The 15,355-nt window shown below is 41.6% G+C and overlaps 1 protein-coding gene across 5 annotated transcripts in view; it reads right to left on the minus strand.

The window, feature by feature from the left end:
• Positions 1-15,355, minus strand: part of usp20 (ubiquitin specific peptidase 20) — a 101,679-nt gene that overhangs the window by 59,884 nt on the left and 26,440 nt on the right. For all 5 annotated transcript variants that reach the window (XR_009651898.1, XR_009651899.1, XR_009651897.1 and 2 more), the window contains exons 8-19: positions 14,886-14,999; positions 14,057-14,135; positions 8,242-8,677; positions 7,670-7,816; positions 7,154-7,266; positions 5,784-5,956; positions 4,952-5,046; positions 4,802-4,835; positions 4,628-4,673; positions 4,338-4,518; positions 2,602-2,728; positions 299-468 (exon numbers count right to left, since the gene is read on the minus strand). Coding sequence is in view for 2 of the 5 variants with exons in the window: in XM_060913103.1 (XP_060769086.1) it covers positions 299-468; positions 2,602-2,728; positions 4,338-4,518; positions 4,628-4,673; positions 4,802-4,835; positions 4,952-5,046; positions 5,784-5,956; positions 7,154-7,266; positions 7,670-7,816; positions 8,242-8,677; positions 14,057-14,135; positions 14,886-14,999 (1,715 nt within the window). In the remaining 3 variants the exon portion in view is untranslated. The remainder of the gene's footprint in view (positions 1-298; positions 469-2,601; positions 2,729-4,337; positions 4,519-4,627; positions 4,674-4,801; positions 4,836-4,951; positions 5,047-5,783; positions 5,957-7,153; positions 7,267-7,669; positions 7,817-8,241; positions 8,678-14,056; positions 14,136-14,885; positions 15,000-15,355) is intronic.

Genomic DNA, 15,355 nt, shown 5'->3' on the forward strand with positions numbered 1-15,355 from the left:
ATTAACATCTGTCTCAGATGATTCGATCACAAGTGGACAGCCAAGACGACTAGCTGTTTACACATGGTATTTACATGCATCCCCTAGAAATACTTGTATTCTCAGTAGTTTGCCTCGGCTCTAGTCTGCATTAACTTTTGATGTCACACCCCTGGACTATTCCAACACCTGAATAATTAAACTTGTTTTGCAAGCAAATGAAAAGTTATCATCATCATATTCTTGCCATTTTCTAGTTCAATTAAAAACATGTCTGATATGCATCAGAGAGGAGATGTGTTTATGTATATTTGTATACCTCCATGGTGACACAAGAAGGTATGATTAGTGATGGGTCCAGGTTCGGTAAATGTGTTGAACTTGTTGAGCCATTCTCTGGAAATGTAGAACTGTAAAAGACTGGGCTCCTTCAGATTAGCCAGAGCTATGACTTTCTGCCGTTCTCTTACTGATTCCTCACTGCTCTTCCTTGGAAAAGGAAAAAAAAAAAAAAAGACATGAGCAAAATGCAACAATTCCCTTGGTCTTGTTCCAATGCCAAGCCTACAGTAATGCTTAATGTTTATAACTAACTAACTAACTAAGTAGCTAGATAAAGGGGCAGCGGCGGGGGATCATCACCTCTTCGTCTGTAAACAGTCTTAAAGTGCCATTCCACCATTGGATGTATTCTTTGGCATAAAATACAATATATTTTGACAACATATATAAATGGTATCACTAGATAGAGAAATCTTTTAGCTTCAAAATGATATATCAAACATAATTTTTTGACAACTACAAGTATATTAATTTTGCGACCAAAGTCAGCTACCCTTTTAATTTCCACGCGTGATGTCATCGGCAGGTTCCCCTTCTTGTGTACCACGTGACGTGTGACGTGGCACATATTATCAGCAATGGCGGATAGAACGCGATAAAAATAATACCAATAAATCTAGCTAACTGAAAGATTAACTCAATTTTTCGCAATTTTTTTGGCCCCCATATACGAGGAGAAATGACTCTCTCACTTTGGGGGTTTCCTAGTCTGGTTAACACCAGATCATATCACAAGTGAAATGTGGTCTGGAATCCGCCTATTGAATTTCTCGCAGGGGAGGTGTGGTTTACGATTGTCAACGGCCGTTTATTGGACGTTGCGAATGTCTATCATTTGGCGTATACGTAGCCCATGGCCAATCATGGCAGTTGTACCCGGTGACGTAGTTAGAGCGACGAAGAGGCGAAGAAGAGAAGGAAAGAGAAAGAGAAGGCAAAACAAAAATAGGAAAACAATGGCACCGAATGATTACTGCCGTTTGTGCAAGACAAATATGAGAGAAGCTGGACCCTCTGCCGCCATGTTAAATGTGATCCGTAAACAGTCCCAAATAAACTACAAGCTTCCGTTTGTCGAGTAATACGCGTCACCGTCTTTCCACCCCTCCCCAATCTTTGATTAGCTCCCTAATGCCGCTTTTCCACTACAAACGCGGCTGAGTCGGGCTGAGCCGTGCCGTGCTGAGTCGGGCTGAGCGGGGCTGTTGGAGTTGCATTTTGACTACAACCGCGCTGAACCGTGCTGGCTGGAAGTGGGTGGACACTTTGGGTGGAGTTAGCGAAAGTGGGTGGACGTCAGGTGATGTCGTTAAGCAGCGCAAACAGTGACATCAGTGAGCTTTTAAGCGGTAGTCTCACGACCCAGATAGTAAACAATAAACATGGAGGACATGGAGTCGTTAGTGTTGCTGGTCTTGGTGCTGTGGCTTGTTGTCACCGACAACGCGGACAGATACTGGCAAGAGCGTATAGATGAGGCGAGGCGCATAAGGCTTCAGAAATTCTCGTAATTCGTAATTATTATTCTTCCGGGTTTGCGGTGTTTACAGATCCCAGCGCGCTCGCGGGGCGTGTGTGGGCATGTGAGGACACTCCTCCTCACCAATCAGTGCACAGGGGAGTGTCTCCTCACGCCCCTAGCCTCACTCGGCTCGCTTTGGCTCGCTTCAGCCCCACTCCAAAACGGTGCGAGTTTTAGGGGCTAAGCAGGGCTGAAACGAGCTGAGTCGTGCTGGTTTTTGGTAGTCGAAACGCGAGCCGTGTCGGGCTGAAGTGAGCTGAAGTGAGCTAAAAAAGGGTAGTGGAAAAGGGCCATAACTCAGGCGAGCCTTTAGAACATAGTTTCCATGCTGTCTTTTCAGATCGGAACGATTGTGCAAAGCAGCATGGGATTTCCCAGGCTAGGGGTTTCCTGGTCTAAAAATAGACCGACACGTGGTACACAAGAAGGGGAACCTGCCGATGACATCACGTTTCACTACCGCGCGGAAATTAAAAGGGTAGGTGACTTTGGTCGCAAAATTAATATACTTGTCGTTGTCAAAAAATTATGTTTGATATATCATTTTGAAGCTAAAAGATTTCTCTGTCTAGTCATGTTGTCATAAAATATACTGTATTTTATGCCAAAGAATACATCCAATGGTGGAATGGCACTTTAAGCTTAAAATAACTGTATGACCATGGGGTTGAAGCTTTCCATCCCACAAACAGGTCTAATTAGTCAACAGAAAAAAAAAAGCTAGGATGGCCATTTAATGTAAGCTGAAAATGTCTCACCTGTAAAAGAGGACGTAGGCCTCTGCATTCTGCACAACCGTCTCATGGACCTCCGTTACATACTGATCATCAAACTCGTACCACTGGCCATTGATAACATTCTGACAATATGCTATGTAGTGGCCACCTAAGAAAAGGCCAAACCACAATATATATTACCAAAACAAACAAACATCACATTCTTTATACTTTATTCTTTTCATTCGTACCTTCAAGGAACATCAGAGATTTTCAGCCTAACCGCTATCAACTGCATGTGTGATTAGCGCAATCATTTTAATCCTCTGTACTGACAAAAGAACAGAAAACCTGGTTACTCCATCATCTAAAACATAAAATAAGATACCCTGAACTAATGCAGTGGTTTCCAAAGTGTGAGGTGAACACTCCTTCCCCCCACCCCCCACTCTTGGGAGCAGCAAGAATGAAACACCATGGAGATGGCTAGACATGATTTCTCCCCTCCTCCAAATCTGCAGAGCAGGGCTCGACTGAAACCACTGAAATAAAGTAAACATTCCAGAAAAATGAGCTTTACCTTACTAGCTGCTCAAACAACTGCCCTTAGAGTTCCTGTAGGCTATAAGTCAGTTTGTGTCAACAGGACTCAGTAAAAGTAAACATACTGAGTGTATGGAATGGCTATGGATACAGTAGACAGAGACTACATTGCTGGAGTATTAAGACAATTTCTAAGACTACTAAACTAAGACTTCGAGCATACGATCCCCTCCAAAAATATTGGAACAGCAAGGTCAATTCTTTTTGCTACACACTAAAGACATCAGTGTTTGAAATAAAAAGCTGAATGAGAGGACACATCAAATTTCAGCTTTAATTTCCTGATATTTATATCCAGGCGTGTTAAGTTAGAACCTGGCACCTGTTGTCTGAATGCTTTTCAAGTCATCCAAAAAAAATAATAAATAAACCCATGTAACTGACAGGCGTTTCTTGTTGCCCAGACATGCCCTGTTAGACTGACTGTTTATACAGTTCAAACAGTTAGTAGCTGTGAATGTGTACTCTTGGCTTGATCCCTTGGTTTTGCCTGTGAAGACCACATTTGTTAGTTATAAAGGATAAATCAACAGAAAGACCAGAGAGCTGTCTATGGGAGAAAAGCAAGCCATTTTAAAGCTCAGAAAAGAGATTACAAGCATTGGGCATAGCCAATATAACAATTTGGAATGTCTTAAAAAAGAAAGAAATCACTGGTGTACTAACAACCAGACACTGGATAGGCTGGCCAAGGAAACCAACCGCAGCTGATGAGAGAAACATTGTGAGAGCTGTGAACAACAACAGTCAGTCACGTCACCAACAACCTCTACAGGGTGAAGGTGTGCATCACAATACTCAGTTTCAAAAGGACTTCGAGAGCAAAAATACAGAGTCTAAACCACAAGATGCACCTACTCGTCAGTAAGAATCAGAAGGACAGATTGGAATTTACAAAAAAAAAAATATATACAAAACAACACAGAGATGAGCTACAAATGTTCAGGAACCTAAATTAAGCTCTACTAAAGCCAAAACCTACATTTCACCTCCTGAAGAGGGGCTGAAAGGAGAAACCCCCCAAAACAAAATACAGCATCGGCCAACAAACGAGCACTGGAATTGATAAGCACAGTTCAAACATTTTAATATAATCATATGTATTGTGTTTCGGGTTGGAGGCCTTCAAATGATGCCAGAAATGTGTCAGTGTTAGTTAGCAAGTGCTGACTCACTTCCGGCTGTGCCATGGTGGCAGATGACAGAAAGGAGATCATAAGTAGTAATCTGAGAAGGGCTGTCTTTGGCCAAGAAAGGCTGCAGGTCCAAACCCTCCAGCGGGAAAGACACATGGCTGCTGATCTTAAAGGAGTACATCACCTCGTGTCGGAAACGCTTCAAGTGAATGCACAAAATCTGTGTACAGCGTATGAGGGAGAAATATATACAGTTACAGAGACACACAAAAAGGTTTTACACTTGCTCAAGGTGCACTAACTTAAAAAGCATGAATGCAGATGCTCACCTCTGGGAGCTGGAGGACTTTACAATATTTCACACCATTTCTCAATCTGTAGTGAGCAAAACTCATATTTGGTCACATGATCAAACTGGCATAACATCATAGCAGTTTTTTAAATCATGTATTTAGAGCAATAGTGCAGCAATATGATCTTATAACATTTAAGGAAGTGCTTACTTTTTACATCGTTCACAGCTATACATGTTATCTCCTAAGACAGAAAATAACCATTTAAAAAAATTACAAATTTTTGTTGTCACAGAGGATGAGCTTCAAGAGTAAAGTGGAGATTAAAATCATAAAATCATAGTGTATTTTGTGTTTCACCTTTCAGTTCATCTGCAGCAAAGAAGGCAGCAAGGCAGTCCTCCAGTGTCACCATGGGACCCCAAAACCAGCTGGGGATACAGGACACTACAAACCTGAACACACACACACGTGACAGATTTAAAAAAAAAAAAAAAAAAAGGCTGCGTTATACTGTGAGGGAATTTTGCTGGCATGGAAAGAATCATTAAAAATTCAGCTCTTCTGGCTGATCACGTTTAATCTATAATGAAACATAACTATTCTGAAAGGAGTGGTCTTTTCTAGATCACCCCGCCCCATCCACAGGAAACGAGGACTCACTGAATAATTTAAGGAGTATAAAAATTATGTAATTTACATGTTATGGCCTTCACAGTCCCCAGATCTCAAGCCAATTAAAAAAAAAAAACCCTGGACAGGTCACCTGTCTATTGAGGGGCTAACACAGAGAGACAGTCAGTCAGTCAGTCAGTCAGTCATTCATACTCATGGACAGTTTAGAGTAGCCAGTTGACCTAATCCATAGGTCTTTGGACTGTAGGAGGAAAGCTCTCTCATTTGTGGCAGGAAGACATCTAATTTGTGTATAAATGGGCAGATTTGTATATACTGTGTAGGCAGCTATTTAGCCACTAGTAGGGAGCTGCAAGAAAACCATAACCGCTTGGAGTGGCTAACTAGGTAGGAATACTCACTACAGTGTACAGGTACCTGAATAGCACAAGGCAAAAAATAACTGCCATTGTGGACACAGGTGTCTTGTAATTTGCTTCGTATACAAGCATCTGCTAAATAAAAGCAATCAGACAGATACACAGAAACGTGAATATTCTCTATCTGGTTTTCATACCTGCGTATTGACTCCATAATGTAGGAGAGCCAGCCTTGGGCAGCGTAGGTGTCCGTGCACACGCCCATCTTGGCTGGAGTGCTCTGGTGGATGGAGGAGTGGAGTTTAGCCAGGTCTTCTTTACCCGGAATTGGCAGAGACAAATCCTGAAAGGTCTCAACTGTTGTTGACACCTAGAGAAGTAAAAAATAAAAGCACTGGTAATGCTTTCATAAGCATAAAAATCATTAACACATTCATAGAGTTTACTGTATTATAATAATTAAAACACGCATTGTAATTAAACATATTTTACAAATCGAGGGCTTGGAGGACTGAAGCTCTAGTGCAGACTTTCTCAACCGGGGTGCCGTCAAAAAAATTATATTCTAACATTGAAATAAATAAAATGAATTAAAATTCCAAAAAACGATAGTTACACTAATGCAGGTCATCGCCGCCTCATGCATCATCAAAATTTGTCTCACGGCCCCCTTTCCCATGTCACAACGTCACTGCCGGGGTCAGCGTATGATCAGCGTGACTGCGTATATTTTATATGGGGGTGCCTTGAGAATTTGCATACTTCTGAAGGGTGCCATGACTGAAAAAAGGTTGAGAAATGCTGCTCTAGTGCAGTGATCCCCAACCACTGTGCCACGGCACATTAGTGTGCCGTGAGAGATCATCAGGTGTACCGTGGGAAATTATCCAATTTCACTTAATTGTTCCGAAAATTATTTATTTACTGCAAATAGTTTGTCTTCGTTCGTATAGTGACAGGCAGAACAATTACTCTTCTACTAGATGGCAGCAGGTAGCTAATTAACCTGTGTATCTACCTGTTGCCATTCAAACAATAGAATTAGTAATGCTTTGGGGTGATAGTGATGGATAAATATTTGAAAAGGTACACAATCCAAACTGGATCCTGGAGAAAATTCTGACCCAGATGAAGGCCCTAGTATGAGTAGAGGTCAGAAGAAAGCAAAAAAGGTGATTTTTCCACAACCTATCTATGCGAACTGGGCTTTTCAAGCATGACTGCAATAAAAACTAAAAAAGGAGAGACTCAGAGCTGTTGAGGAAGATCTTCGTGTGTGTCTTTCTTCAATTCCTGCGAGTATATCAGCTTTGTGTTCAACTAAACAGGCCCAGGTTTCACACTGAGTAAGTAAACTGTGAGTAAATTGAGACTAGATGATCATATTTCATTATATATATATATATACACACACTTTTTGTGACATTTTTGTTTGGTGTGCCGTGGGATTTTTCGAATGAAAAATATGTGCCATGGCTCAAGAAAGGTTGGGAAACACTGCTCTAGTGCATCACGACATTCTCTTATACACGTACTACCCTCTAGTGGACAACATGAGCTCTCTCACCCGGTCACACGTCAAACACTGGACCAGGCTCAGAATGGACCCATCAAAGACGTCGGAAATAATGCTACGGAACCGGGACTGTTTCTTCTTCTTGGTGCCCAGGAGCATCTGAGCTGTAGATGAAATAGGTGGTTGTGAATAATGCAGTGTGCATTTTCATTTCATTTCTTTTAAAAGTCTTGGAAAAGCATACCAAGACCAAACAAAAGACATAAAAGCACATTAAGCTTTTGTAACATACTCTTTATCCACTGCCTCTGTATCGACAACTATTACTACAGACAAGAATTGGCACAAGTTCTGAGAAAAGAATGGAAAAAAAAAAGTTGCTGACCACCCCAACAACTGCACTCAAGGTTCCATTATAAATTAGTTTTTTAGTAAACAGTTTTGCTGTTGGTAAAAATGCTGTAATTATCTTCAGATACATACGAGAGATAAATTAGATAATTAGGTGTAGGTAAAGATTTGATTACTGCAACAGTACGTTACAAAACGCAATCATATTTGTCAGACCTTTCTTGAAGGCATAGGCGGGGCTGGCTCGGAGAGGGCTGGACCTGGGTGGGCTGCTGGACAGTTTTGAATGAAATTCCTGCACGCCGTGAGTGGGGCTACAGGGGCGAGAGGACGAGCGATGCATGGACACCTCATTGTCTGGTTCTGAGAAAGAGAAAATATGAAGAGGAAACTACACCTAAACAATAAACAAACAAAAAACTAAACTAAAAACTGAACCAACTTTTAAATGATTGTGGATAATGAACCCAGTGTTCAGAGGATTGCACAATAAATCCAAATGTAGCGACTAAAATATTATAAAGCTGTTATATGATTCATAATTCATGTATTATTAAATTATTACAATGAAGTAACTCATAGCCCATCATTATCAAAGTTATTATGCCTGTGTGTGAATTTCCCTCTGGGATTAATAATCAATCAGTCAAGAACATGAAGTGGAATCTAAAGACAATTTCAATAAAAGTGAGTTCTATGAGTGTACATATTTAAATATCGTGCCCAATTTTTTTTTTTTTTTTTTTTTTTTTTACACAGTACTATACATAATCAGTTTTTGTGTGTACCTGTACTTCCCTGAGCTCTGCCAGTCCCCATCTGCCCTCCGACTCTTTCGTGCTGCTCCTCCTGCACTGCCGTGTCCACATCGGCGTCCTCATCCATCTCCGGCGTTCTCTCCTCTCCCCGGTCCTCCCTCCGTCTCTCCTTCAGCTTCTCTTTCTCAGAGATCCCACTGCTCTCCCTCGCTCCTGTGCACTCATCCTGAATAAGAAGCTCCGTCTCACCTCCTGCTCTATCTCCATCGCCTCTCTCGCTCCCTGAAGCTGAGTCACATGACAGGAAATCGTCCTCAGAGGGACTACGGTCTCCGTCAACATGGGTTTGGTTGTCGTGGCTGCTCTCAGACTCATTATCGGTGATGGAGTTGCTGCAGTCAATGAAAGGCTCCTTCAGTTCCTCATGTAGCTGATCCATCAGACAGCGCAGGAACTCCTGAGTGTCCTGAAGAGCACAGAGCATGCAGGGAAAGCTAAGTTTAAACTGTTTGCACAATACTGAAACGCATTGTTTTGCATTGTATGAGCACTGCATCTTAGAATATTGGCTGCTATACACTGGACTGATTTTCACATATTGCAGGGGTGGACAAATCATAAATCCAATAGTTAGCCCACAAGGTAAATGGTAGGCAGTTGTGTTTATTGCCATCTCAGCATCTGAGTCTATTTTATGGCAAGAAGGTGGATTAAAAATTAAACAAATGAATAATTAAAAAAAAACAAAAATTACATAAGTAAACAACTCAATAAAAATGCTACAAATAAACAGTTCCAGGCAAATGGTTCCAATGTGAAACTGAAATGATCAGCTACCAAAGGGTATTAATACGGACTAAGGAAAATGAATAAGTTTATGATCATCATCCTCTTCCAATAAAGTTTCTAGCGCAAAATATTTTTGCTCTTGACAAAAACTCAGCAAGTCTTTCGACCAACTTTTCAGGTATGAGATGTGGGGTTCTATCCTTGCATCACACATTAAAGACAGTTTGATTTAGGGATGTTAACCGATGACCGTTTGACCGAATCAACGTCAACCGGTTAATTTTTTTTTGGTTGTCAGTTAAAAAAAAAAAAATCAATCGTTTTGAAGCTGCCGATTTTGGAGCAGAGAACCTGGAATTCTGTGTTGTAAACGCTTGGGGCATGCCATGTGGTGTAAGGATGACAGCTGACAAATCAGAAACACCCATTCAGGCATGTCCCGCCCTCCCGCCCCAGTTGAAGACAGCTGACAAATCAGAAACACCCATTCAGTCATGTCCTGCCCTCCTGCCCCAGTTGAAAACAGCTGCCACTCAGCGAGAGAAAAGTGTAGACACAGGCTTTTTAGCTTACAAATTACTATTCTGGTTTTTTTAATTATTATTAGAAGGCACATCGAGTTTAGTCCTGCCTTGGCCAGTGCATTCTGAAAGTATGTTTCGGTCTGTAGCCAACAATGCATGTTATTGCAGATCATATCTCTCCACACAAACTAAAGGCGCAGATGCCGACTTTTTCACGGCTGAATCGTGCAGATCCGATTTTTTTTTTTTTTTTAGGGGGGGGCGCTGGAGTGTCTGAATAATTTCATCAGAGTAAATTCTGTATTAAAATTACTAAATGAGCAAATGCCGTTGAAATTATTCCGACACTCCAACGCCCCCCCCCAAAAAAAATCGGATCTGCATGATTCAGCTGTGAAAAAGGCGGCATCCGCCAAAAGGCGCACCATTTGCATCCCTGTTAAACTCATAGATTAACCGACTTTAACCGGCTAATGAGGCTCGGTGGTCGGTCAAGATTTGTTTTAGTTTTCGCCATCCCTAGTTTGATTATGGTTAGTGTTCATATTTTCTCTTGAGGTGAATCTTGCTTTGCTTAGTTTCATCAGTATTTCTAAATATCTGCGTGCACATCATTCTGAAAAAATCATTTGTCATCCATTATTATTATTTAATCTGGCTAGTGAAAACAAAACAAGCAAACCAAAAAAAAAAAACATTAACTGATCATGCCTTGGGCAATGTGTGTAGTGCAGCAGGCAGTGGAACTCAAGACAAGAAATGGGAAAGATAAAGCATCGAGGTGCCCTGTACCACGATGAAGTACAGCAAATACATTACACACACACACACACACACAGGTTGATAACTTTTGTTTTGCAAAGGTCAATAAAAAAGACAGGGTTTATCTTTTTGGTCAAACACAACAAGCAATTCAAAGTGGTGTTAGTACAGTGTGTGAATTCTGGCTCTGATAATTTCTCAACCTTCGCTCCATCGCTTGAGTTTATAATTGGTCTCGAATGCTGACGTGTGTGCAACTTTTTTGTTTGTACCTGCCCGCAATATTTTCGAATGAATTCAGTCGATTCTAATTCACAAAATATAAGCAACCCAGCAGCCTCATTTAGACTACTGCGACCCTGATCAGGCACTTACTCAGGATACTATAAATCAGACCTGGGCATTTTACGGCCCGCGGGCCGCATCCGGCCCTTTGGTTCATTCTGACCGGCCCACGTAAGGTTAATTAGAAATTAAAGCCGCAAGCGGCCTCGACGGGCCCTCGCGCCAGCGGCCAAGGGGGGCGGGGGCATGCGTCCCCGCGAAATACAGTAAAGAGTTTGCTTGCCAAGTTTGACAAATCAGAAGCTGCAATATCATTTTTGCCATAACCAGCACCCCCAGTGGCAAAAGTGCACAAAATTTGGTGTATATTTCAGGTGAGCTATGAAGAGTTTGCGTATGAAGTTTGATGACAATTGAGTAAATAGAAGATGAGATATAGATTTTTGAAGAATAAATTTTTTGGTTTTTCCCATGTCAGTAGGTGGCGCTATGCTGTACATGAGCGATTATGAGTTGGAGAAATAAGTGTCTACAACAGCAACGCACTATCACAAGGTAGTGGAGTGAAGGAAAAGCATTATGGAATTATTTTCCAAAAACCCGTTTTGGAGCAATTGCGTCGGCCAAAAACAGCGCCCCCCATGGACGAAAATTCCCAAAATGTGGTATACATGGCATGGGAGGCAGTAAGAGGGTTTCCGTGAAGTTTGACCAAATTTGAGGAAAGATTGGATTTTTTGCCCAAAAATAGCGCCCCCAGTGGCGAAATATCACAGAAATTGGGTAACATGTCAGAAGCCCAATGAGGGATTTGCGTGTGAAGTATGAGCAGTTTTGAGCAATTAGAAGATTTGTTATGAATTTTTAAGCATGTAAAATTTTGCATTGAAAATTGATTGACGTATAACTTCTGAAAGGTTTATGCGACGTGAAACGTATTTAGTAACTTTTGTCAGCCATGTATGTAGATGAAGTGTATCAATTTTGGTGACATTCCTACGAACGGTCTAGGAGGAGTTGCGCCGTCTTCGTGGCCATGCATTTCGCACAAAAGTGAAATTACCTCACTTCCTGTTGGGCGTGGCTAATGCATTGGCATTACATTTTTGTCCGGCTTAGTGAGATACATATGCGTACCAAATGGCATGCCACTACTACAAACTACATGGCAACCAGGCACCTTAATGCGGGAGGCCAAAATCACAACGAGTTAGGGGGCGCTATAGAGGCCCTGAGGCCCGCTTGGATCTGGGCTTCTGGTTCTCAGTAGCGGTGGCAGTCTAAGAAAAAGGAGCCAAATTTCGTGCGTTGTCGACCATGGCAAGCGCCCCAATAAGGGTCTTGTAAAGAGTTTGCTTGCCAAGTTTGACAAATCAGAAGCTGCAATATCATTTCCGCCATAACCAGCACCCCCAGGGGCGAAAGAGCACAAAATTTGGCGTGCATGTCAGGTGAGCTATGAAGAGTTTGCGTATGAAGTCTGATGACAATTGAGTAAATAGAAGACGAGATATAGATTTTTGAAGAATAAATTTTTTGGTTTTTCCCATGTCAGAAGGTGGCGCTATGCTGTACATGAGCGATTATGAGTTGGAAAAATAAGTGTCTACAACAGCAACGCACTATCACAAGGTAGTGGTGTGAAGGAAAAGCATTATGGAATTATTTACCAAAAACCCGTTTTGGAGCAATTGCGTCGGCCAAAAACAGCGCCCCCCATGGACGAAAATTCCCAAAATGTGGTATACATGACATGGGAGGTAGTAAGAGGGTGGCCGTGAAGTTTGACCAAATTTGAGGAAAGGATGGATTTTTTGCCCAAAAATAGCGCCCCCAGTGGCGAAATATCACAGAAATTGGGTAACATGTCAGAAGCCCAATGAGTGATTTGCGTGTGAAGTATGAGCAGTTTTGAGCAATTAGAAGATTTGTAATGAATTTTTAAGCAGGTAAAATTTTGCATCGAAAATTGATTGACCTGTAACTTCTGAACGGTTTATGCTACGTGAAACGTATTTAGTAACTTTTGTCAGCCATGTCTGTAGATGAAGTGTATCAATTTTGGTGACATTCCTATGAACGGTCTAGGAGGAGTTGCGCCGTCTTCGTGGCCATGCATTTCGCACAAAAGTGAAATTACCTCACTTCCTGTTGGGTGTGGCTAATGCATTGGCATGACATTTTTGTCCGGCTTAGTGAGATACATATGCGTACCAAATGGCATGCCACTACTACAAACTACATGGCAACCAGGCACCTTAATGCGGGAGACCAAAATCACAACGACTTAGGGGGCGCTATAGAGGCCCTGAGCCCCGGCCAAGTTTGGGCTTTTGGTTCTGAGTAGCGGTGGCAATTCTCGGAACTGGTGCCAAATTTCGTGCGTTTTCGCCCATGGCAAGCGCCCCGAAAATGGCCCAACAGCGGAGAAAAATAAAGAAGAAGAAGAAGAAGACGGAAGAATAATAATAGTGAACTCTTACAAGAACAATAGGGCCTTCGCCCATAGGGCTCGGGCCCTAATTACAAAATAAACGTATTTTCTAATTTTACCTCATGCATGGACTGAATGTGCATTGCTTTTATTTTGAAGTTGTGTTCAACAAAAACGCAATGCGCATGACATGAACATGACATGAAATCCCACAAAACCTAATCCCGCGATAACTACTTCCGTAATTTGTCCAGACCAACCACAAACTTGTACGTCATCCTTCAAACGGTCCAGCCAATCACATAGTGTGACGTCACCAGCAGGCGCCAGAGCCCGAGCCGATCTCCGGCGAAAAACACCAAATGAGGTGATTAAACTACAAATGTGGGCATCATTATTATAATATGATGTATCTTACTTGATATTTGGAGTAGAAAGACAATATTGTGATGTCTTTATTGTGTTTTCGGGTGAATGTGACTGAAAAAAAAAAAGGTACAAACGTTGACATTTTGTTAACCATTGTTTTGGGAAATTTGATTGAATAAATGACATTTTTTGTAAGGCAACCTCGTTTTTTCCATACTCTTACCAGTCTTAGCAGCTTGTAAAAACAATGTTATTTATTGCTTTATATAAAGAAATACAATTAATATTATGCAGAATTTAGTTCAGCCTTTTGGTCCGGCCCTCCACAAAATTTTCTGTTTCTCATGCGGCCCCATGGAAAAAAATAATTGCCCACCCCTGCTATAAATGCATCATGTAGCGTCACACTCATGCTGACAATGATGTCTTTGTTTCTCCAATGCTTTTCATATCTGACAGTTTCACTCTGCACCTCCTATTTATATCTGTTTAGAACACATCTGTTCAATTGAAATAATGCATTTATATTTAGTTACATCACTAGTGTTTGTGTGTGTCTTTCCAGGCCAAAAAGCACATAAAATGCTGTGAGAAAAAGAAAATCCTCAGTGTTTACTGCATTTGTAAATAAAGCACAGTGAGTTGGTGCTTGTGTATGTAGTGAAAAACATTCTTTACAAACCTGTTGGGCGTAGCCTCGAAACATAGGATTCACCAGTTTGATTCCATGAAACAAACTAGTGGGAACCACATAACTGGGTCTAAACAGGAAGAGAGAAACCGGGTGATAGAAAACAAAAGTAACAATTTTACCCCTTTTCCACCAAATCAGTTCCAGGGCTGGTTCGGGGCCGGTGCTGGTGCTGGTTCACAACTCGTTCAACTTGCGAGCCAGCTGAGAACCAGTTTGCTTTTCCATAGCTCGCGGTGCTAAGGGAAGCCACGTCATTACGTCGCTGTATACGTCAGTTACGTCGTTGTATACGTCAGTTACGTCGCTACGTTTTCATAAACCTTGGCGCGAATATCAAAACAAAAACACGGAAGAAGCAGTAGCAGCAACAACAATAATAATAATGGATGACTTTGCGTTTGTACAGCTGCTGCTTCTCGTCGCTTAAAAATGGCGATCTTTCGCGGTCTTGTTATTGTTGTTGGTCTTAACAACTCCGCCCCCCCCGCTGACGTAAGCGGTTCTTTCCTCTGGCCCAGCAGAGAGTTGGTGCTAGCCTAGAACCGGTTTTTCTGGCCCCAGAGCCAGTTCTTTGTCAGTGGAAACAGAAAACCCGGTTCCAAACTAAGCACTGGCCCCGAACCAGCCCTGGAACTGCTTTGGTGGAAAAGGGGCATTTGACAGTTGCTAAAAAAGGACACAGAATGAATTATAACCCTGGACCAGGTGGAGGCAATGAACTATTATTGTTATGACTGAATCTATTAGACGAGCCCCAAAAATAGAAAAGCCCTTTTTCAACCTAGGCATATTACATTATAACAATGTGTGTGTGTACCTTTTTTTATGCCAGAGCTCAGAGATGAGTTTCTGATAGCTTTTGCAAAGTGCAGGTTTCTTATCTGTACGCACCAGCCCACTGCAGTCCAAGAAGAACTGAGTCAAAGGAGGACTGGTATACAGACAGAGTTGGAAAAAAAAGATGAGAAAATGAGATAAATTTGTTTTACAGAGGCAGAACAAAAACAATACTTGCATTAAAGGGTCTACAGTAAAGTTCCATTCCATCATTTTCTAACAAACTCCATCCACTCCCCTCATGTCACTCAGAAGGATATAACAAATGTTGAAGAGTGTTGGGTATTGTCTGGTTTTTTTTTTTTTTCTGCTATCGGTGCTAAAACGATACTTTTATAATGGTGCCAATGCCTAAACACTGGGGAGTGGCACAAAATGAAGGTCAACGACATTAAAGAACATCTTTTTTATTTCTAAGGAAAATTTGAACTTCAAATTGAACAATATATA

This window comes from Neoarius graeffei, chromosome 28, assembly GCF_027579695.1.
Source record: "Neoarius graeffei isolate fNeoGra1 chromosome 28, fNeoGra1.pri, whole genome shotgun sequence".
Lineage (NCBI taxonomy): Eukaryota > Metazoa > Chordata > Actinopteri > Siluriformes > Ariidae > Neoarius > Neoarius graeffei.